At 34.1% G+C, this 23,982-nt stretch overlaps 3 protein-coding genes and 1 long non-coding RNA gene across 6 annotated transcripts; 3 read left to right on the plus strand and 1 right to left on the minus strand.

Moving 5' to 3' along the window:
* Window positions 1-869: 869 nt before the first annotated feature.
* Window positions 870-1,810, minus strand: LOC108478705 (uncharacterized). Its single transcript, XM_017781179.2, has one exon. The coding sequence runs from the start codon at window positions 1,589-1,591 to the stop codon at window positions 1,058-1,060; it is 534 nt and encodes a 177-aa protein (XP_017636668.1). The 5' UTR covers window positions 1,592-1,810; the 3' UTR covers window positions 870-1,057.
* Window positions 1,811-2,233: 423 nt separating this feature from the next.
* On the plus strand, window positions 2,234-16,407 carry LOC108476565 (uncharacterized). The gene is made up of 7 exons (XR_001870111.2): window positions 2,234-2,848; window positions 2,951-3,023; window positions 4,542-4,628; window positions 5,182-6,462; window positions 6,862-6,894; window positions 7,211-7,262; window positions 16,117-16,407. It is a non-coding gene; the product is annotated as an uncharacterized LOC108476565 (long non-coding RNA).
* Window positions 16,408-18,426: 2,019 nt separating this feature from the next.
* On the plus strand, window positions 18,427-19,731 carry LOC108477575 (glucan endo-1,3-beta-glucosidase-like). Its single transcript, XM_053022960.1, has 2 exons — window positions 18,427-18,526; window positions 18,623-19,731. Exons 1-2 carry the CDS (start codon window positions 18,427-18,429, stop codon window positions 19,594-19,596), a joined length of 1,074 nt encoding a protein of 357 aa, XP_052878920.1. The 3' UTR covers window positions 19,597-19,731.
* Window positions 19,732-20,668: 937 nt separating this feature from the next.
* Window positions 20,669-23,932, plus strand: LOC108477576 (uncharacterized). 3 transcript variants are annotated; one of them, XM_053023044.1, is made up of 6 exons: window positions 20,669-20,935; window positions 21,744-21,884; window positions 21,978-22,169; window positions 22,661-22,783; window positions 22,914-23,057; window positions 23,290-23,932. In XM_053023044.1, the coding sequence occupies exons 2-6, from the start codon at window positions 21,759-21,761 to the stop codon at window positions 23,734-23,736; spliced, it is 1,032 nt and encodes a 343-aa protein (XP_052879004.1). In that variant the 5' UTR covers window positions 20,669-20,935; window positions 21,744-21,758; the 3' UTR covers window positions 23,737-23,932. The 3 variants fall into 3 exon arrangements, with proteins under 3 accessions (XP_052879004.1, XP_052879003.1, XP_052879005.1); XM_053023043.1 differs by having other exon boundaries at window positions 20,670-20,935; window positions 22,932-23,057; XM_053023045.1 differs by having other exon boundaries at window positions 20,670-20,935; window positions 22,011-22,169.
* Window positions 23,933-23,982: the final 50 nt, after the last annotated feature.

A 23,982-nucleotide genomic window follows, 5' to 3' on the forward strand; every position in this document is an offset into this window, starting at 1 on the left:
TACACTAAAAATATATTTTCCAACAAATTGAAAATACATTAAACAAAGTTACTTAAATAACATTAACATAGTTGCAAAATAGCAAGCAAATGCTTCTAAAATAGTAGTAAAATTAATAAACAAACAAGATTTATACAATATCCAAATAATAACAATAAAATAGTAACAATATAATAGCAAATAACATCAAAATAACAATAAATAGCAGTAGGAGAAAAATTAGGCAAATTTGGAGTGGGCATTAATTTTTGCCCAAACTCATTTTCGGGCTTATATTTTTGTTCAAATCCTCTCACTTTTCGAGCTGGCCTTCGGTCTTGTGTGGATAACCCGACCCATGATCAGGTCTACATAATAGTGGTTAGATAATCATTTTCTCAAAAAAAAAGGGAGGGAGGAATCTACTTATATCAATGTAAAACTGAAGTCATTTTACATCCTTCCATAACTCCTTTATAAAATTAATATTTTAACAATCCAAACGTTATATTTCATGCTTCATTTTAGGTAGATCATGCATGTCAAATTTAGTATAAATAAAATTTTTAATTATTCATTTTACATAAAAAAACTTACTACCGTTAAATATATATTAATATAAATGATATTTTGTATCAATTCAAAATTTTACATGTATGACAAATATAAATATCTTGACAAATCCAATGATTAGATTATTAAAACATTAATCATATAAAAAATTATGAAACTTCTTAAATTTTACGCCAATATAAGTGACCCTTCCTAAATAAATAATAAATTCTGATATTAATGAACTATTTTCAAAAGTGAAATCCTTCATAAAAACTACAAATACTGTGATGTAAAACAATATTTTGTTTGATCATGACCTTAATTGTTATGCATAATTTCTTGATTGAAAATTGCTATCTTATTCGCCTTTACCATATTATACGATGAATAAAAGTAAATAAATACATGTACGCAAGATAATAAAACTAAGAAACTACATAACTTATAGGAAAGGGAAAAAAAAGAAAAAGGGCGACATTATGAACTGCAACGAGCCTGGAACTTATTCCATGCGATGCTAGTATCATGCATCAGGCTTCAGCGCTCCATCATCCCCAGGCTTAAGTCCGGCAATTCTGAACTCAGTGGGACCCCGATTTCCAGGTATTCTAATTCTTGTTGGATCTCTATTTCCAGGTATTCTAATTCCTGTAGGAGCTCCATTTCCAGGCATTCCAATTCCTGTTGGATCTCCATTTCCAGGCATTCTAATTTCTGTTGGATCTCTATGATCTCCATTGCCAGGCATTTTGAACCCTTTGCTGGGGTCACCATCATGCTCACCTGGTTTGGCAGCCGGAACCCTCCCATCGAACCCCAACTCCACGTCCCTTTCTTTAGGACCGAAATTATGGTTATGGTCGGAGGGTTTCGTTTGATTCTTGCCCCGGTTACACAGCCTTCCAAGAAAGCAAGCTATAGCTGATATAACAATGATCACTGCAAGCACTATAAACACTGTTCCAAACGATCCATCCGAGTGATTATGGGATGGCGGCGCTTGCCCTGGCACCGTATTTGGTAGAACGACAACGGGTTGTTGCGGTTGAGTGGACATGGGTGTGGTTCGAAATTGCAAAGATGGGATGGGAGTGAAAAATGTGAGTTTTTAGTAGGAGTTTTAAAGGGTTTGGATGCATAAATGTGCAGCTCCTTGTTCTTTGAGTGCAGACAAAGGGAGGGAGGCTTTACAGTAAACTGTTGAAACAAGTAAGAACAATTTTGCCTGTAACAAGAGGCTATGTATATAAAAAGGTTTAGTAATTTTGAATGAGGAGCTTTCTTTATTAAGGAGACAAGCTAAAAGAATTTCATGCTGTTCTTTAATTAATGCACAAGTAAGGTCTTTGGAAAGGGAAAAAGTAATGATTTTGAGTGGCCTTTCCAAACTCATCTACCTGCACTTTGCCGATCGCCGAATTATGGCTAAAATTGATCACCAAAACTTATAACGGGTGTAACTCTAAAAATATGGATCAACTCATTCCATTGATAATGACGTTGTAGACGAAAATTGTATCCCTCAAAACCCATTAATTTCGCCGGCTCCTCATATTCAACTTATTTTCAGCTATTCTTGTATATATATTTTCAATCATATTTATCTTAATTCAATTTTTTATTTGAATATAATATCTGGATCTTTATTCATAAAAAACAAGCCCAAAATGAGTTGTTAACAAAAGTCAAAAAATCAAAACAGCCCAAAAAATAAAACAAGGATCCAGATTGCAGAACGGGGAAGCTCTAGAGACATCTTCATCCTAGCTGTTATCCATTACTTAACCCCTCTCCTGAAAAGCAACAAAAAAAAAACATGGGGAACCGCAGAAACTTCACCATTATGCTCCATTAACTTTCATTAGAAACAGTCACCCTCATCAATGCATCTTTGAAATACATCAAACCCACTGACCATTCAAGTCTATTTTCATTCTCTCCTTCAACGCTGCCTCTTCACCCCCTCATGGATTCCATCCATCTTCGATCAGCATCCACCGCTCCCTCCACGACAGAAGGAATCATATGCATCAGATAAGTTGTCTCCCTCTTTTTGATTCCTTATGTAGCTATGATATAAGCAACCTTATTAGATTCTCTATGAATAAATTACAAGACACAAGACCCAAAACCTAATCTTAGTTGCTTAGAATTTTAATATAAGTTTCTATCTTAGATCTTTCTTCTTCCTCAGCTTACAGTTTACGGATCACCGAACGAAAATTTCTTTCGATTTCAACCTCCCCTAGTCTGAGATTTAACCTAAGATTAAGTGCATGAGGACACGCCATCGCTTCTGCTGCAAAAACAAACGGTATATTCTCGTGCATGACTGTTCTTGAACAAATAACTTATGCTCTTTCATTTCGAACCACCAACCCGAAGCAAGACTTATTCTTTTGCTTGTTAAATGCAGTATCGAAGTTGATTCTTACCATTAATCCATTCGGAGCTACCCATCTGTCCGTATGTATCCTTCTCACTAGTAGGTGTGTATCCAACCCATCAAGTTCCTTAAAGTAGTTGATCACGAAATCTGCTATTTGAGATCCCGATTTCAACTCTCCTTCATGAATGAATCTGTTTCTTGATGTTCATATCGCTCACATTGCACATGCTATCATCCTACACATAGCTATAGAATTTGAATAAAAAATGTTTTTAATCCATTCTTTGAATTTAGTGTTTGCATTTGCAATAAGCCATGTAGCCTCGTTTTTGGTAAAATTAGAACAGTGGTTTCGAGATCATAAATTTGAAATCTAAATGTTTATTTTATTATTATTTGAATGTCTATAGCATGTTAGTAGGTTTGTATAAAAATTTTATTAAGAAAATTTAATGTTTACATGCTTAATTTAATAAAAAATAACTAAATCGCGTAAAGTGTAAAAGTTGTGTTATAATAGTTAAAAGTTTTTAATAACTATGGAATCTTAAAATGGAGGTCATTATTTAGTAAATAAACCATTAATGAGATAGTGGAGGATGTTGGCTTGGCATATTGAGTAAATTTTTAATTAGTGAAAGGTTAATTAAGTAAATTAGTTAATAAACATAATAAATACAACCAAATTAAAGCTTTCCTCCTTATTTCTTTCTGTAACTGAAAATGGAGAATTAGAATTCGAGTTTAAAAAAATATTTTAATATTATTTTGTGTATGATACTTAAATTGATGTATGAAAGTTTCATGCAAAAATTTAACTGTTTGTGTGCTTAATTTGTAAAAAGAACCTAATCATATAAAATGTAAAAATTATGTGCTAGATGTTAAAGTGTTTATTTGAGTTGGCTTTATATTTGAAAGGTCCTTATGTGGTTTTTTGACTATTGGAAGTTTGAATGGACAAAAAAGGATATGTGTTAGGTGAAATTATAATGGTTTAATAAAGGTTATAATGGTCAAATGTTTAATAAAGTAATATATGTTATAACAAAACATGAAAATAGACATTATATGTCTTGTTTGTACCGAAAATTAAAGAACAAAAAGAAAAGATCAAGAGTTCTAGGGTTAGGCTAGTTGGAAGCTTAAACCGGGTATGTTTTTGTTTTGGTTTTTGATAATTTCTATATTTTTGTGATCGTTGCTAAGTGTATTATAAAACCCATGTCTTAATTTCTGATTTTGTTGATGATTTAAAAATGTGTCATGGATGAATTCATGAGTTTTGTGTTGTTAAATGGTAAAATATGAAAGCTTGATGTTGAGCTTACATGTTTTGTCTTTGGATTTTAGCAAATTTGGGCTAATTTGTGAAAATGTTGTTTTGAGGGACTAAAATGTGAAATAAATGAAATGTGTGGACTAGTATGAGTACTAGAAGAATTTGGCCAAGCATAAGTATATGCAAATTATGTGTATTTTGTAATTTTGTGAATTAGAGACTAAAGTGTCAAAATGAGAAAATATGAGGGTTAAATTGTAAAATGCCCTAAATATATGTTTATAGATTGAATTGAATTAATTGGTGAATAAAAGGGTTAATTTTGAAAACCTATAGATCAAGAAAGGAAGAATTCGGACTTAGATCGAGGAAAGTCGAAGGTTATCAAGTAGACAGTCCGAGTTGACAAATTCCGAGTACGAGGTAAGTTCTTACTTAAAATATGATGTTAAGTATGTTTTGATGTATTTATTATACATAGGTTGTATATAATTGAATTGGATAATATGGTGATGAAACGGAAGTTTTGGCACTAAGTGTGCGATTCAAACTAGCTTTGGCACTAAGTGTGCGATTTAACTAGCTTCGGCTACTTGAGGCACTAAGTGTGCGATACCGACTTAGTCTCGGTTATTTGAGATGGCACTAAGTGTGCGAAATTATTTAGCTTCGGCTAACCTTATAGCACTAAGTGTGTTGATGTATAAAATTTGAATAATTTATGGAAAGTCTCATAACATTCTACATGAGGTTAGTACAAAAGTGAACAAGTATGGGAAGCTTCAGGTATGTATAATGCCTAAGTGGTAGATGATGTTATGTAAATGAATCTCATTGAGTTGATATAATTATATGGATTGAAATTGTACAAATACTCATAGGTTATCATTTTATATTCATATACTATGAATGTTTTGAGTACGAGCTTACTAAGCTTTTGAAAGCTTACTCTGTGTGATTATTGTCTGTTTTACAGTTATCGTAGTTACTGAAGGCTCGGGGATAGTCAAGGATCGTCACCACACTATTGATCTCATTTTGGTACTTTTAAAAATGTAAATATTTGAAGTATGGCATGTATAGGCTAGTAGTTGTGAAGTATGTTTTGTGATGTAAAAAGTTAGCCATGAAATTTAGCTAATTTGTGTTTGAACTCATATTTGATAATGGCTTATGATATGTGATGTTAATTTGCAACTATGGCATGTCTTAGTTGGATAAAGTAGAAGGTAGGTTTGATGAGTGCTTGGTATGAGAATGAATGATGTATGTTTTAGAATGAAGAATGGTTGATTGGGTTATACATATACGCTTGTTGCCTTGTTGTAGGTTGACCCATAATGGGTGGCAAGTTGGCTTAAACAAGTCTGCATTATGCCATACGGTCAGGAGACATAGGCATGCCTTGTGGACGTGTAAGAAAAACAATATTCTATTAAGAATCACACGGCCTTGACACACAGGCGTGTCATATGGCCGTGGGCATAAGTCAGTAGCTAGCTAAGTATCACACGGCCATAGCACACGGGCGTATCTATTGGCTGTGGGTGAAAGTCAGTATGGTCACTCTGTTTTAGCATGGTTGGTTCAAATAGGTGTGTTTGATAGCCGTGTAAGGCATACGGCCTAGTCCCACAGGCGTGTGACATTAACAGAATAGAAAAATTTCCTAGTTGTTGGAAGTCGTGAACATGTTCGGTTTAGTCCCGACCTTTTCCTAATGCATGTTTAAGGTCTCATTGACCTAAGAAAGGGACTTATGTTGATGTTTGACTATGATGCTATGATGTTTGTGAAATGAATGCGAAGTATTTCGATATGTTTGGTAATGCCGCTTAACCCTAGTCCGGCGATAAATACAGGTTAGGGGTGTTATAGGATTAGTATTTTGTGAAGCAAATGTTTAGAATTGAGATGAGCATGTGTGCTGAGTTAGGCACATAGTCTAAAATAGGTAATTGATCATTTAAGTATACTTTGGAAGAATTTTTAGTATGTTTAAAAGTGGTCAAATGAATGTGCTTGTGGATATCATGTTGTATGTGTGATTAGTACATGATATAATCTTGATATTGGTTAGTTTTGAAGGCTGATTTATGCTATGATTATATGTATATTGAGGTGTGCAGGTTGGAACCTCTTTGGGTAAGAAAAATGGTTTGGAAAATAGCCTATTTGGTCTACACAGGCAGAGACACGAGCGTGTATTTCAGTCGTGTGTGGCACACGGTTAGATGGCACAGCCATGTGTCCCTTGGTACTTAATTAGAAAACAAGTCAGTAGCTCCACACGGGCTAGCGCACGGGCGTATGACTTGGCCGTGTGACCCAAGTTAGTTACACGAGGTAGGACATGGGCTGGGACACAGCCATGTGATCCCATTTTGAATGTCCACATAGGCGCGTCTTTGGCCGTGTGAGACGCACGACCGGGCCATATGGGCGTGTGTCCTCTGTATTTTGAAAATTTTTTATGTTTTCTCAAAAAAATTGTGAGTTCTCGGTTTAGTCCCGAACCACTTCTAATGTTTATTTTTTGCCTAGATGGCTCGTTTTAAGGATTGTATAATTGTATTTGAATGATATTTGTTTGGATATGATAATTGTATGATTGTTTAATCGATAAGTTCGATAATGCTCTGAAACTTTATTTCAGTGACAAATACGGGTTAGGGGTGTTACAGGCCAGGTAACATTTAACTTCTCCCATGTCTCCTTTGTTGTAGAACACTCTCTAAACAAGTGTTCCCTCATTTCTGCTCTAGTCTGACATCTTCAGTAAATGGCGGAACCCATCATTCTTTTAAAGTGTAGATTACTAAAAGTAGGCAAATAGTTATAGGAAAACCTCTAGTTTATAATTTTAATTTTTGGGGGTAGATTTAAATTCCACAATTTCTTGTAAAATTTTCTGTAATTTAACTGTTCTTGGTTCTGTCCATCTTGTAAAATAAATTTATGCCCACTATAAATCGAATACGCCAAATGATATGATCTTCATGCAGATTCATGGGCAAAGAAATGCATAAAATGCTCTCCGCATCCTTATCTATAAAGGTATTACAAATTAGCTTAACTTTCTACTTTCTTATATTGGCATCAATCAAATCTGCAACTGTATTTAGACTCAAATTAGCATCCATGTTATGAACTCTAAAATCATCATTTCCAGGAACTTAAGCATCTCCTCAAATAGTGACTTTCCTCCCATCGTCAATCTTCCAACCCAAACCCTTCAAAAGGAGCCCTTTTTGCAATCCATAAGCTCTGCCAGGTAAAAGAAGGTAAATTTTCTAACCTAGAATTTAAAAAAATCGAAGTCTTTAAAATATTTGGCTTTCAAAGTTCGCACTAATAAAGAATTAGGATTACGTAACAAACGCCAACCCTGTTTGGCCAATCATGCAATTGTAAAAAAAGACAAATTACGAAATCCTATACCACCCTCTTCCTTAAGTGCACATAAAGACTTCCAATCACACCAGTACATGCCTCTCTTCCCATGACTTTTTTTGAACCAGAAAGGCCCTATAATGTTCTTCATTTCCATACAAAAAGATTTTGGCAAAAGAAAGTAAAACATCGTGTATGTAGGAATTGCTTGCAAAATAGCTTTGATAAATACCTCTTTTCCACCTTGTGAGATATGTCTTATACTCCAACTGTATATCTTTTGCTTCAATCTGTCTTTCAAACCTTGGAATGTCATTTTTCTTCTTCGACCCACCATCTTCGGTAATCCTAAGTATTTCTCCGGATCTGTTGAACAACGAACATTGAGTACCTAGAAAGCCAAGTTCTTATCCTGACCATTCACATTCATACTGAAAAAAACCGTGGATTTTTCAAAATTCACTTATTGTCCTGAGCAAGATTCATATTCACTTAAGATATCTTTAATCACATTAATCCCTATTTCTGAAACCTCTCCAAACAGTATACAATCATCTGCAAACATGAGATGGGTGATTGGTGGGAAAGATCTACAAACTTTTGCCCCTAAGATTTTCCTTTCCTGACTTGCTAACCGCATCAGCAAAGATAACCCTTCTACACAGAATAGAAATAAGTAAGGACTTATGTAACAGCTCGTGTAACACCCCAAACCCGACTTAGACGTTAGGGACGCATCTGTGATGTCACATTAGAGTGAGTTTTGGAAAAGAATTGCAGATTTAATAGAAAAGCTCGTCTGTGTTAAACCTTGTTTGTGATTCTTTTGAAAAATTAACTTGTATAATCCATTTGCCAAATTACAAATTTTTTTAGTAAAACATGTCATTTGTTAGGTCGTTATTACACTTTGAAGCATTGTCGTTGCGGAAACTTTTAAATCAGGTTACGTAGCATGATACTTGAAAATTATTTTAGGCTCCGTTTGTTTGCAGGTAAAATATTTTCCTGAAAATGATTTTTGGAAAATGATTTCTGAAAAATGATTTACTTTTCTGGTGTTTGGATGAATCTGTATAAAATATTTTACATTGTTTGATGATTTCTTGAAAATATTTTCCTAGAAGTTGTTTTACATATATATTAATAAATTTATATTTTAAATTATTTTTACATATATTGCAATGATTTATTTATATAAATTAATCAAATTAAATATATAATAATACTTAATTATTAAGTTAAAATATTAATCGAAAGTCAATTGAAACCAACCAAAGTCAAATAAATTATTTGTAATTGTGTTATAAAAGCAACTATCATTCTTACAAATCAAGCAGTTTCAGTTACTAACATGTATATCAATGATATGAAAGCAACATAAAATTTTCTCTATTATCAATGACCAGCTGCACATATCCCATCCCCATCCCTAATGCCCCAAACACCCTTTATCCTTACCACCCTTTATACAGATATGCAAAGTATATTGAATTACATAAGAATCTATGAGACATGTATTTGTGATGCTAATATTGCATCAAGTTATTTGATCAAGATTTTCCATTAGTACATAGTCACCATAGTCTGGAGTTTTCATATAATTGTGCCATCAATGAGCACCATTTGGACGAAGCTCATCTTGAACACGTGCAGCTTCTTTCTCATTCCCATAAGTCAAGAAGTAGTTTGGGTTACCACGAGTTGCTTCTCTATACAAACCAAAATGTGTTTCGTTTGGAAGATAGTCATAGTTCTTCTTGAACATTGACACATGTTTGTTTGCAAGTCAGAAATTTTAACACATTATCACAAGTACAAGATAACTTGTAAAACATATTATTTAACTATAATAATAATCAAATGATCCAAAATAGTAATGCATTTCCTAGACAAGTAATCCATATAAAATGTTTGAATTTCTGTTGTTTCAAGTTCAAACGACTACCCTCAACTACGATGACACCTTCCAGCATAGCACTAGAGCCTTTATATGCCAGCATATCCATTTAAGTTACGCATTGTAGCAAAAAGGCGTCTTATCCGTTTAAGTTAAAATCATACATCATTTTGAACTGAATTTTAAAGATGGATGCTTATAAAAGTAGTTTTAATTTCCTGTCATTTCTTATTTTCTAAAACGTTATAATTGTCATTACCATAGGAGTATATTTGAGAGTTAAAATCCCCTTTCTTAGGAGTTTCAGCCTAAGGTCTTTATCACCCCAAACAACATGTTCCCTGTACCTAAAAAAACCAGAGGTCTGTAGTTTGACATCAGCGCATCCATACATTTGTATCGAGCAAAAAGGTGCAATAAAGCAACGCATCCAAGGAAAAAAAGAAAAAAAGACTGCCTTCAAGTTTATACCAGTGAAGTAACTCTTCCTCTTTGTAGTTGAAGCAATTATGAATGCCTGCAAAGAATAATATTTATATAGACAATGAAAGAACCGTTGATAATCAAGATCCAAGATGGTTCTAGCTCATGCAATGTAATATAGTCCCTGAACACCTCACAGGAATATTAACCAAAAAACTCATCATGCATAATCGTAATGCCTTATGAATTGCTTGGGAGGTGGGGACGCTATAAAACATCATCCTTAATATTGCTTCCAGTTTATAAATTTCAATTTAAAAGTCTCATCTCATAGCAGTAGATATCCAGTTCAAATTTATAGAGGTTTAGTGCCTTAATAGCTTGTTGCATTTCCCATATCTTAATAAGTCTTACAACTCAAAAATAGCAGTAGTAAAGAGACTGAGGTAAACAAAAATATCCAGTTCAAATCTATGTATGGGACTTGTCCCTAAAGAACCAGAAAAGCAACAGATGGTGAATATTTGTATGTGCACAAATATAATGAAAGAAAGCATGAAATAAATGCAAAATAAAGACAATTTATCACTGGTAGACTTCACATTCAGCAAAGGTATTAGTTAAAAAAATAGTAGGAAGAAACATTGAGAACAACCTTGCTTTTAGCTAAAGTAATAATTAAACAAGCATAAAATCAATTGAAACTTCAACTTATAAATGAACAACAACATATAAATGAACAACAACATATAACTTATTTCATAAGTAATTCAGACAAACAAGCGGAGGAAAATCAATTGAAACTTCAACTTATAAATGAAATACAGAGAAAAATTAATTCAGAGGAAGCCAAAGTCTTCATAAACTCACAGGAATAGATTCCAAAACTCTGGAAACATTGGGAGATGCTGCATGTCCTTCGACAAAGAGGTAAAAGGTTGTGACTCCAATAGCCTTATGATAAAACATCCATGGTAAAATCTGCGCCAACTCGGCTGATGTACTTATTGGAATACAAATCTGCTATATGAGAAGCAAAACAACCTAAGGCTAAAAGAATCACACTAATTGCTTCTGAACGAAAACTAGACTAACATAGAAGAGATGGTAGGAACATATAATGGATTTATGTGTGCTTACGATAAAACTAATTAATGAGAAAGAAAATCTCTTAATAAAAGAAGTAAATTATAAAGAAATTTTAAAAAAATCGAACATGTCAATTGGGAGAAAGATTCAATTTACACATCAAAAGAGAAAAAACATGGAATTCAATGAATTGAATGATAATAATAAGTTTGATCTGAAATCAAGCACGAAATGGATCAAAGTCGAAATTAGAGAATTCAACAACATCCCAAGCCAAAAACACCATGGTTAAGGAATATCGAACAAGTATCAATCCCAAAAGCAGGATCAATTCAGATCAGTCAGGGAAAAGAAGAAAAAGAAGAAAAAGTCGTACCCAAAACCAATCTTACAGAATTGGATGAAGAACGGAAGAAGGAGAAAGTCTTACCTTGTTTTGGAAAATCTCAGAACAGATGAAGAACGGATAGTGAGATGGGAGGAAGAATTTTCGAAAAATGTCTTACCGATTAAAAATCTGTAAGACATTTTCCGTAAAAAAGGCTCGCTTTTTACCGTGCTTTGGAAAATCATTTCCCATGTAAATTATTTTCCTGCAACCAAACACTGTAAAACTAGGAAAATATTTTCCAGAAAACCAAATCCTTGCAAACAAACGGACCCTTACTTTTTGAAAACCCGCGTTCTACGGCTAACGGATATAAATCAATTTAATAAAATCCCCAAAAAAAACTTAAAACGACCTTATTACATGAAATGCCCTAAATAACCCTACTTTTAGTAAAGTCAAAACAAAATTATAGATAGTGGTGTGGCCATCTCTGAGTCCCTCGCAACACCTACCCGCCTAAGGGTTACCTTTATAGTTAAGCAGAGAAGGTGAGTTATGAAACCCAGTGTGTAATCCTTATTTAATAATCAGTCAAACATACAATGATGAACAGTTTAGCTTAAGCCCATATCACTAGCAATATCAGTGAAGGCCTTAGCCCATTACAGTACAGTATCAACAATGCATAAAGAGATCCTACCCAACCATCCTCTACACTCCACTCCGTCTAGCCCTACACTCCATATGGTGAATAAATCAACCCACCCATCCCTACACTCCAGAATAAAATACCGGTTTCGGTACTAACAGTATTTGCAGCAAAGTTGTCAATAATAGGCTTATAGCCTTTCAGTACACTTCCTCCAACAATATGTATATCCCACCCTATGCAATGCAACATAATATAAATGTAGATATGATAAGAATGGCATGCTCAAACAGTCATACATCACATAGAAGTATTTTCGTCATTTACCTCATAGAGGTATAATAGTCATTTCATAAATTAGGGTTTAGGTATACTTACCGACTCAATAATAGGTCCACAATCATCTCGCGCGACCCGTGCAACCTTAACAGTTAAACAGTAAAAATGGGCTCAATCCCATATTACGACCCATGTGGGCCCACACCCTCGTGTGGCCCAATAAGCCCAAATAATGGCCTTGGCCATGCAAACTACACATCTGGCCCAACAATCTCCACACATTTGTGCGGTTTGCCTGTGTGGGGCCCACGAGTGGGGCCCACACGACCCATTTTGGCCCATCGTGACTTAAAATCGGCCTAACTCATGAAATCGTTCATGGTGGATTCTTCGATTGAATGCCCACATTTTGAGCATTCGACTCACCACACCTGCGAGCATACGCTCATGTAGTGTCAACAGTTGAACATTCTTTTGCCGATCTATTGCTAATGATAGTGTGATTACACACTTATTGCGAAACGTGTGACCAACCCAAGCGCTTCCCAAACCTACATTCAATCATGATGTTTCGTTAGTCATTCGATTCTAAAGTTAATCACCCTTTTCTATTCCCTAACCTGAAATAATACCCAAAACTTGCCTTGATTGCAAAAGTGAGATTAGCCCCGTATGAACCGTTTGACGAAGGCTGGCTACAAACTCCTTGATGAATACTGCATAACAAACGATCTTTATTAATCATGTTTACTTATACATGATCAGTAACAGATGATCAATAATAGAGATAAGAGCATTCGGCCAATAGTTAGGATTCCAAGCCAAATAACCCAGTCTAAAACAATTACCACGAAAACGCTACCTTCAATCGAGAGACAAGCGAAAGGTTCTGATCACTTCCGTAACACTTACGCACTTCTTTACCCCTCACGAAGTATTGCCCCTAAAGAATACCAGAGTCATTTAAAGAAAGAGGGTCAGCATTAAGAGAGAAGAAGGGAAAACCAAAAGAGCAGAACAACTTACTAGTCGATATTTGGCCAACCACCAAAGAAGGTAAAAAGAGTTAAGAGAGAGTCGTGAATAGAGAAGAGGAGAAGAAGATTCTGTTATATTCGGTTGAAACGACAGTGAAAGCAAACATTGGAAGCCGACAGAAAAAAAGAAGAAGGTGGTGGTTCGGCTAAGGTATGAAAATACAGAAAGGAAGTGAGGGTGGGGGAGAAGAACTGAACTAAAAACCTACACAACAGAAGAGTCGTCCAACAAAACTATTATGAAAACAAATGCTCATAAGATACAAGTGGTACTCGGCTAGCAATGAACAATAAAATCGATGGATAATGAAAAAGAAAAGAGAAGAAAATCGAAGAAGAGATGGAACTATCAAATTTGAGAGCACAAATCCAAAAGAAAATTTCGGTAGCCAAATGTCTCACCAACCTACAACCGTATGGCTAAGGAGAGTCCTCCTTCGGCAGCACTACCCCACAACTCCCCACTTTCTCGATTCTCTCTTATTTTTCCTGTTCATCAATTCAAACCGATAACTCCCTCACCCATTCCCACTATCCTCTCCTCAAATTCAGCTATCCACTCTCACACAACCACTACACTCTTAGTGTTTCGGCCAAACTTTACCACCTACCTTGCGAGAGCAGTACAATATTATTCTTTTGCGCCAAGTGTAGCTCGAACTCAAGAACCCTAGGCACACACCACACGCCACAAGCCACAAGCCACCTGACTAGCCAGCCCTTCATGTCTTGCAACGCTCTCATTAATTTAAGAGTCCACTAGCAGTAAACAAGGGTTATTCAATAAAAAGACAAAATTTTGCTAAAGCCTAGGTTTGAACCCAGGACTTCTCACACCTCTTATAACCCCCTTAACCAGCAAAGTAAGCAAGCCACATACAACAAAACACGCAAATTAAATTACTGAAGTTTTGGGGCATTACAGGCCGTTTTCAGTGAAATCGAAACAGTGGTTTCAGGACCACAAATTCGAACCAGAAAGAAAATTTTATTTTAATACTATTCCATGGTCTACATTATGATAGGAATAACTATAAAAATTTCATTAAGAAAATTTTACGGAGTACATGTTTAATTGATAAAAGGACCAAATTGCATAAAATGTAAAAGTTGAGTTCTAGTAGCTATAAGTATCAAATAGCTATGGAATTCAAAAAATTGAGGTCCTTATATGGAAATTAAACCATTAAATGGAGTTAGTAGATATTTATGATGAATCATCCATAGACAATTAGAAAAATAAAAGGACTAAATTGGAATTTGAAATAAATAAAGATGATAATAGCCTAATATCATCTTATTTCTTCATCTTCCCCAAATATTTTCTATGGAAACCCTAGTTAAGAGAGAGAATTTCAAGCAAGATTAATTGGGTAAGTAATCATGTCCCGTTTTTAGTAATTTTTACTTTTTCGATATTGTAATAACTTAATCTATCTATTTTGGGGACCAATTTGTAAAGATATCAAAGTATTAAAATTTTTTCATGGATGAGTATGCTGAAATTTTGAAATTTATGGTAGAAAATGAAAGGTTGTTGATAGATAAACAACTTTTGTAAAGGAAATTTTGATGAAATTGTGATTTAGGGACTAAATTGTAAAGATGTAAAATTCATGGAAATTTTCTGATTTTTGTGAAATACATGGGCTGTAAATGTTATATATAAAAATTTATTAGGCTTGGAATAAGGATTAAATTGCATGAATTTCAAGTTCCGAGCCTTAGGACGGAATTGGAATTAATCAAAAGTATAGGGGCAAAATGGTACTTTTGCCTAAAAAGTGAATTGGGTTGATTTGAATATGAAATGTAATAAATTGATGATTAAATTCATTTATATAGATCCGGAAAGACCAAATGTGGAATTGGATCGAGGAAAACAAAAAGTATCATATTAGTAGATTTTCGCATACGAACAAGTGTCGAGGTAAGTTCGTGTAACTAAATTATGTATATGAATACATTTGAAATGAATGTTCTATATGTGTGAATTGTATAAATGTCTTATGCATGAAATTGATCACATGTCTGATAATGCCCTATAAATAATAAATCTTATTTGAATAGATGAAAATCAATGGATGCAAGTTTCCCATATTAGTTGTGGTCCTGCATATGTTGCAAACACACCATAGCTCAAAAGAGCATCCTGTTATAAGCCCTCTTGAGTTTCTCGTTACATGGTTCCTGTGAGCATCCTGATCGGTATTGATCTTGCATGTGTTGCAAATATACCGCAGCTTTTTGTGAGCCTCCTGTTATATGATCGGTATTGATCCTGCATTACAGACATACCGTAGATCTTTATGAGCATATTGATATAGGCTCTTTGTGAGCTTCTTGATATGGCTCGCTTGAACTTCCTGTTAAATGGCTATCCGGAGCTCCCTGATAATAACTCTTCGGAGTTACCTGTTAAGCTCAATGAGCTTCCTGTTTTAAACTCTTATGAGTTTCCTATTATAACCCGGATAAGTTTCCCATTACATGGCTTACATGAGCATCTTGTTAAATGGCTCAAAAGAGTGCTTCCTGATTATGTGCCCTTATGGGTATCCCCAAATATGAATTGACGGATTATTGATTCGTACACTTCGTGTGTACTACCTAGGTATCCATCGATATTTCAATAATTCAACAGACAAAACTCTTGATATGAGAAAGTATGAGATTAAAATGAAGTATATCTCGAATATACCTGAAATACTTGAAATACCTGAAATACATGATTGGTAAGTTAAATTCTTATTATACGAACTTACTAAGCATTAAATGCTTACTCTATTATATTTTCCTCTGTTTTATAGTACTCGGAGGCTCGTGAAGGTTGAAATTTGATCGGAGTCACATCACACTATCCCTTAGACTTCTCGGTATATGAAACAAGCTTACTTTTGATGTAATGGCATGTAAAGGCTAAAATAGATCAAATGATGAAATATTTTGGTTGTAACTAGCCATAGAAATGGCTAGTGTTGAGCATACTTTGATGTAATTATATAAGTCTTTATAATGTTTGATATGTGTTGAAATGGTTATATGGTGGAGAGTATATAAACCTATTGATGAATGGTTTCAAATTAGTATAATTGATAAAATTTGCCTATGAACATAAGTGTGAATTTGGTAAGTTTAAAACACTTGAATATATGAGCTAATATGCCATGCATAAGTGTGATTTTGATTTGGTTTTAATGTCTTGAATTGGTTGGTGAATGTATTTAAGTGTTATTATAGGTTGATGGAAAATTTGGGTGAGAAATGTGGCCCTCAAAATGGCCTATTTTTGTCCACACAGGTAGACACTGACATTGTTGTCAGTGTAGGAGAACGTGGGTTCGAGTGTGCTGAAACATAATATTTTCCTATTAAAATATTGGGAAGGGGTTATAAGTAGTTTTAAGTATAAGATAATGTTTTAAAAAAAATAGTAAGCTTAAATCTAATTTTGTTAATTTTGTAGAGGACAAATATCTTTCCCCTAAAATTAGATGATTAGAAGCTTAAATTTCATTAACTAAAAATAACCTTTTGGAAAAAGGAAATACAAATACCATTTAAACTAGTTTGACTAAGACTTGTCTAATGGGAAAGATCCCAAATTCTCAATTGAGCCAACCAATATTTTAAATGCCAAAATTTATTGGTGTAGTTATTTTAACTATAAATGAAAAGCTAGATAGTAAGTCATAGAATCTAAATGAGTACCATTTTTCAATAAACAAACTAATTTCATCACTCATGCCCTTCACTGCTATGTTCTTGATGGTAGGGGTGAGCATTCGATTAAATTGAATCGAATCGAATGAAAATTTTCGAGTTAATCGAGTTGACGAATCATATTTTATCATCCTAATTTGATTTGAAATTTTCTTGAATCAAGTCGAGTGAGATGGAATTCAAATCAAATCGAATCGAATCGAATATATTTGTTCGAGTTAAATTTTAAAAAATAATTTTGGGTCCTTGTAACCACCGTCATCCATCGTAATAAAATTTGTCCACCTTAATCAAAATTTTGATTAACTTTCATCACCTTATAATTTATTTATTAATCTTTTATATACGGGTTAGCTTCTTTGCTTGCTTAGTTATTTCAATTATCTTGATTCTTGTCACTATGTATTTTGGAATTAAAAATATATTAAATGTAAAATTGGATTTTTAATAAAATTTATTTTAAAGATAAAATGTGAAATTGATACCAATATAAAATTTTAACATGAATATTTAAAGGCATAATTAATAATTCAATTTTAATATAAATATTCAATGCGACTAAACAATTCAAATAATATAAATAATATAAAATGTGAAAATTAATTTAATAATATAAATAGTAGATATAAATAAAATTATTACTATTTATGTTTAGTGATTTTTTTTGGATAATTTTGATTTTTTATTTGAGAGTAAAGGGTAAGAAGTAAAAAAAAATTAAGGGAAAAGTGGGAGGGAGTAAAAATTATGGGGGAAAATAAAAGTTTTGAGGGTTTTGGGGAGTAAAATTTTGATAAAAAGTAAATGGGAGAGTAAAATTTTGGTGGGAAATGGATTTTCGGTAGATTGGGGGGTTGGGATGAATGGGGAGTAAAAGTTTTGGGAGGAAAGTGGGAAGCAGTAAAAGTTTTGAGGGAAAAGTAAAAAAGTTTGGGAGTTTAGGGTAAAAATGTAAAATATTATAGTTTGATATTCGAATTATTCGAGTTATTCGAATTAAAAAACTAAACTCGATTCGAACTCAAAATTCGAAAAAAATTCGAGTTGACTCGAATAACTCGATTCGTTTAACGCGAAATTAAAATTTTTTTCGATTTTTTCGAATCGAATCGAGTTATGGTCTTAACTACTTGGGTATTGTGTATGTCAAATCCTGTTCCATCACATCACTATGCAAGCATTGAAAACAGATATTTTAGGGGAAATAAAAACCCCTAATAATATAAAATTGCCAAGTACAAGAAGCCTTTCAAACCAAAATTCAACCTAATTTACACCAAGTGTGCAATCATTCTAACCTGTAACACTATATATTCAACAAAGATTCATCTCTTTTCTTCATTCTACTAACCAAACATTGCCTGGAAAAAATTGAATTCGTTGAGCTTGGAAAAACAATGTTGATAACAATCACAATTCGAGATCTTCTATTTCCAGTTTCATTTCTCTTGCTTCTTCCATGTGAAGCAGGTGCCAACATCTCTTATCCCTTGCGCTGTTAGATATTGTCAATATATAGGAATGGGATCTCATGATTTTTATAATAAGTGCTTGAAGGTTTTTTTTTTTTTTTAAATTTGGATTTGCTTGCAGTTGCTGCAACACTTGGAATCTGCTATGGCCGTGTTGCCAACAACCTCCCACCAACCTCGGAAGTGATCAACATTCTCAAAACTAATGGCATTTCGAATGTCCGGATCTTCGATCCTGATCCGTTTACTTTACAGTCATTTTCAGGCACTGGGATCAATATCATGATCGGTGTCCCTAATGAAGTCCTCCCTTCACTTGCCTCAGGCCCACCTGCCTCTGCACTCCAATGGCTCCAAACCGACATATTCGCGCATATTGTTCCGAGCCAAATTCGATATATTGCGGTTGGAAATGAGGTCCTCTTTAAAGACTCATTATATTCTCCCTATCTTGTACCCGCTATTGTTAACCTTTACCAAGCACTTAAAATGCTAAACCTTGATGGTACTATCAAGTTATCCTCCCCTCAAGCAGCATCCGTGCTCTCTGTATCCTACCCTCCTTCGCTCGGAGCCTTTGATCCTTCCCTTCGTTCTGTCTTGCGCCCTTTACTGAGTTTCTTGCATGAGACGAAATCACCATTCATGGTCAACGTGTATCCATACTTCAGCTACACAAGCAGTAGGTCGAATCAAGTAACGTTGGACTACGCATTGTTTAGAAGCAATGACATGGTTCAAGACGGTCAGTTGATGTATGGCAATCTGTTTGAAGCGAGCTTAGATGCAGTGGTTCATGCAATGGAGAAAGAAGGGTTTGCAGAAGTTGAAGTGGTCGTGTCGGAGACAGGGTGGCCAAAGGGCGGAGGGGAGGCAGCCAGCGTGGAGAATGCATTGGCTTACAACGAGAATGTGGTTAGGAGAGTAGTGGGAAATGTAGGGACACCAAGGAGGCCTGGGGTGGGAATTGAGATTTACTTGTTTGATATGTTTGATGAGAATAGAAAAGAAGGAGATGAGTGTGAGAGGCATTTTGGGATATTTGGACTTGATGGTGTCAAGGCCTATGATCTTAGATTTAATTCAGAAAATTAAGTTGGATGTAACCAATAAATAGGATTCATCTTCTAGACAACCTCTTATATTTTCTTTTTTGATTTGGACATCACTGTATTTTCCATACACTGAGTGTAATTGAAAATATTGAATCGCCTTGATGGCCTCAAACTTATTCAACGAAGGGGCTATGACCAAGTTATCATTCATTCTAATAGCTTGGAAGTTGTTAAAGTCATTCTAGGAAGCTTTTACACTGTCTCAAATTTTGCTTTGATTAGGCAAAGCCATAATATTTTGTTTCACGAAAATTAATAGTTTCTGCAGTATATTCCGAGGGAACAAAATCAAGTTGCGGATTGTTTAGCTAAACCAGCTTTGATCGAGAAAACAAATTTGCAAGTTCTAGACATTCCACTTGAGAGGCTCCTACTTTTATTGATAGGGATAGATTTCTAATTTTTAATTTTTAATCATTTTAAAAGATAAAAATATATACATTAATAATAGTTAAGAAAATTTCCTAAAATTTAAAACATCTAAAATTACTTTTACAGAAGGAACATAAAAATAGTTAAAAAATCTTCATTCTTTTGGGCAAATTATAAAATGTCATTGAATTATTAATTTTTCTGATTTAATCATTAAAGTTTTCAAATCAAATGTTTTGATCACTTTTTGTTACTTGTTGTTAGATGATGTGCGTCTTTTTTTATTAGATTAATAATAAATTTAGTTCTCCAATATTTACATATTGGATCCTAAATATTTAACAAATTCAACTCTCAATGTTTACAAAATTTGTCATCTTAGTTTAACTTCTAAAAAATAAATAAATTTAGTCCTCAAAATTTATAAAATTTATAAAATTATTAAATTAGAACTAATTTGAAAAATTTTGAGGGCTAAATTTATAAAAAAAAGTTTAGAGTTCAAACTTAAATGAAAATTTTGTAAATATTAAGGGTTAAATTTATTAAATATTTTATATTTAGAATCAAATAGATAAAATATGTATTTAGAGGATAAATATGAAAGGGTATCTTAATTGTAAAATTAGCTATGAAAAAAATTTTAAATTGTAAAAAATAAGGGAAAATAGGTTAATGATTATTTTATAACGCTAACATTAATAGTTTAGTGAAGCTGAGTAGAGAAGGTACAAGTTGAGAACTGCTATAGGAAGAAGGGAAGCTCTGAAGTTCATATTGCTTCCTCGGTTTTGTGCTCCATGTGTGCTTCACGTGTTGTACCTAACTTCTACAACTCTAAACAAAAAACTGGGAAAGGAAAATAAAAGTAATCCATTCACAATCTCCTCTCTTTTCCCACGAAGAATCTTTACTGGAATGAACATTCTCGTCACCCCATCCACCTTGTAAGTTTCTCCCATTCTTTGTCTTTATTTTTCATTGCGAAATCTGCTTTTGATTCTACCTTTTCTGCTCTCTTCCTTTATTTATTTTTCGTTGTCAATTTTGATGGCTACTGATTCCACTTCACCCATGTTGAATGCAAATCTTGAATTTTGCCCAAGACCATGATAGACTCGGCTAAGAAATTGCCTCAAATCGCTTCATTTATGCATGATTCCCTCCTGCCGTTACTTTAGAGCTGAGTTAATTTGATTAATTATATCAAGGGTTCGTGGGAATGATCGTTACTTTAATCTGATTACGAGAGACTTTTGCTTTAAGTTAATCAACTGATGAAAATACAAAAAAAAAATTTAACAAATTTTGGTTTTCTGAAAAGAGTACCATCCCACAAAATCCGGGGTTGCTGTAGAAATTTTAGAGATGTGGCTTAATGTTCTTGACTTATCCCAAACATAACAAGAATATGATGTCTTCCTTCGGTTTCTTTATACGGTCAGAGGGTTACAAATACAATAAATAATTCTGGAGAGTGGCTCAGTGTGGGTAGTTTGTTTAACTAAGGGTGTGCTTTATCTCATCCTTGGTATGTAGGATAACAAATTTACATTTAACCTCGGTGAATAAGCTTAAGTTCTAATGTTATATCATTCATCCTGTATTTGTTCAAAGTTTTACAGGTTTTGGTGGTTAATAAGCTTTTCCATTCTCTGCTATCTGTAAACTTGCTGATATAGTATTCTTATACAAAGCAATGGCATTAGCACATCTTTTAGTTTATTGTGGATTAACATTTGTATTAAATTTCAGATTTTAACAGGCTAGATGGAAGGGAGAAAAGTAAGCATGGATGTTCCTAGGAGTGACAGAAATGGAACACTGAAGTTTCTTGATCCAGCATTTTCTGCCTTTTTGCTTCAGCTTCCAAACCAACTTCAAAATTGTCTCAAGGTTTGTCATGGCTCCTATGTAGAGGAAAATTCATTCAATGGAAATTGAAAAGCCGTGTTTGATAGATAGGTTTTTCTATGTTGGATTTTGAAGGGAAAGTTCCGTTTTCTTTTGTCAAAGTCACAGATCAAGAGACTAGGTAAGGATAATGTTGGAATAAAATCAGTTAACCCTTTTCTTGGGAAGGAGAAGAGTTTATCTACTGCATTGGGGATCGATCTGGAGAAACAATTGCAAGCTTGGAGAGAAAATCCTATATGGGTCAATCAACCTCCAGAAATAAAGGTAAAGAATCCTTGGGGAAATTTGTGGTTTCATTCTCAGTAGTTATTCTAGTTTCACCCTTTCTTTCAAACATCATGTATATCATGCTATGTTGCTTAAACTCTTCATTTTTGTCAAAGAACCCATGTTTGGCACTTGTGTTTGACATAATTATTGACATGGATATGAGGATACAACCATCCAAAAACAAAGAAAAGTGAACATTCCCGTGCCTAACACATGCTCATGTCCGACACTCACACCTGAGTATGAGTAACATAGCTATCATAGATTATAGTTTTGTAACTTTAGAGTACACTTTGTTAGTACGATTTCTTTCATATAGCCAACACTGAAGAAAACTCCTGGATTCTAATTTTGAAAGTTGATTATATATCTAATGTTTGCACAAGATTGCTGTCATCTTACATTCCTAATTGCTTTGATGGATACTTTACCCTAAGCATCTAACATTTTGCAAAGTACTAGGAACCTAATGTTATTCTTGGCAGGTCAGTGTACCAAAAGGTTCTCTTTGCAACCTTAAGGCAAAAGTTGATGTTGGATTGCCTCCTGATGCAGTGTATAATATTGTAACAGATCCTGATAACAAGAGAGTATTCAAAAACATTAAGGTGAGTGGTACATTTTCACAGGCAATAGTAGATTTGATGTTTTCCATCTTCAATGTCATTTGTAGCTTCAACATTTCAAGCCTTTTCAGAAATTTCTGATTTTATTTAATAAACTGATCTTATGCTTCAGGAAGTGATATCTAGAAAGGTTTTAGTTGATATAGGTAAAAGACAGGTGGTTGACGTGGAGCAGAAAGCTTTGTGGAGATTCCTTTGGTGGTCAGGGACCATCTCAGTTCATGTTCTAGTGGATCAAAACAGAGAAGATTACTCAGTAAGGCTTACTTTTTCCGATTATTAGATTTTAAAATCCATGAGTGAGCCTTCTCTGTGAGGACTTTTATTTTTGTGGTTCTGAGTTACATTCAACAATTTGAATCTTTGAAGGATTTGACACTCCACTTAGTGAAGCATTTAATTTCTTTTGCTTAATCTTGTGTGCAAAAAGATCATGCATGGGTTACTAGCGAGTTACTCTCAGTAATTCTAATAATGACTGTTAACAGATGAAGTTCAAGCAAGTAGATGCAGGATTCATGAAAAAATTTGAAGGTCACTGGAGAGTAGAACCTCTTTTCATTGATGAAGAAACTTGCTTTCCTTTCAAACCTAAAACATGGGCAGAGTATTGTTCATGTACTGGGGGAAAAGGAAGGATTGGGTCGAAGGTGAGCTTGGACCAACTGATTCAGCCTGCCATCGTCCCTCCCCCACCCATTTCTTGGTATCTAAGGGGAATAACCAGCAAGACCACTGAGATGCTGATCAATGATCTGCTCGCCGAAGCTGCTAGACTAAAGGGTGGCTTTGACGCTGAAAATTCAGTCAACGAAATCAATGAACAGCACCAAGTTGAGCAGATTAATGACATTAAAGAAAGATGGAACCTTCATAGGAGAAATGTGAAGCTGCGTGGTAAGAGGCTATTGACTGCTGAACCATCTGCGATTTGATGAGTTCTAAGTTCATATATAGTTGGTTGACTGTAGCATGTGAGTATTTTATATGAAAAATGTCCATCATTATGATGTTTCAGTTTGAACTTTTGAAATCTTCCAAAAGCATTTGAATCATCATCTTGCAAGACTTGGATAAGGATATTTGTCCGATATGAAAAATCTATTCTTATTCTTTTATATATATTTAAAAGGTCATACTATTATATCGATGTTTGAATATACGTCAGACATGAATGTCAG

Source organism: Gossypium arboreum, chromosome 12 (genome assembly GCF_025698485.1).
Source record: "Gossypium arboreum isolate Shixiya-1 chromosome 12, ASM2569848v2, whole genome shotgun sequence".
In the NCBI taxonomy this organism is placed as follows: domain Eukaryota; kingdom Viridiplantae; phylum Streptophyta; class Magnoliopsida; order Malvales; family Malvaceae; genus Gossypium; species Gossypium arboreum.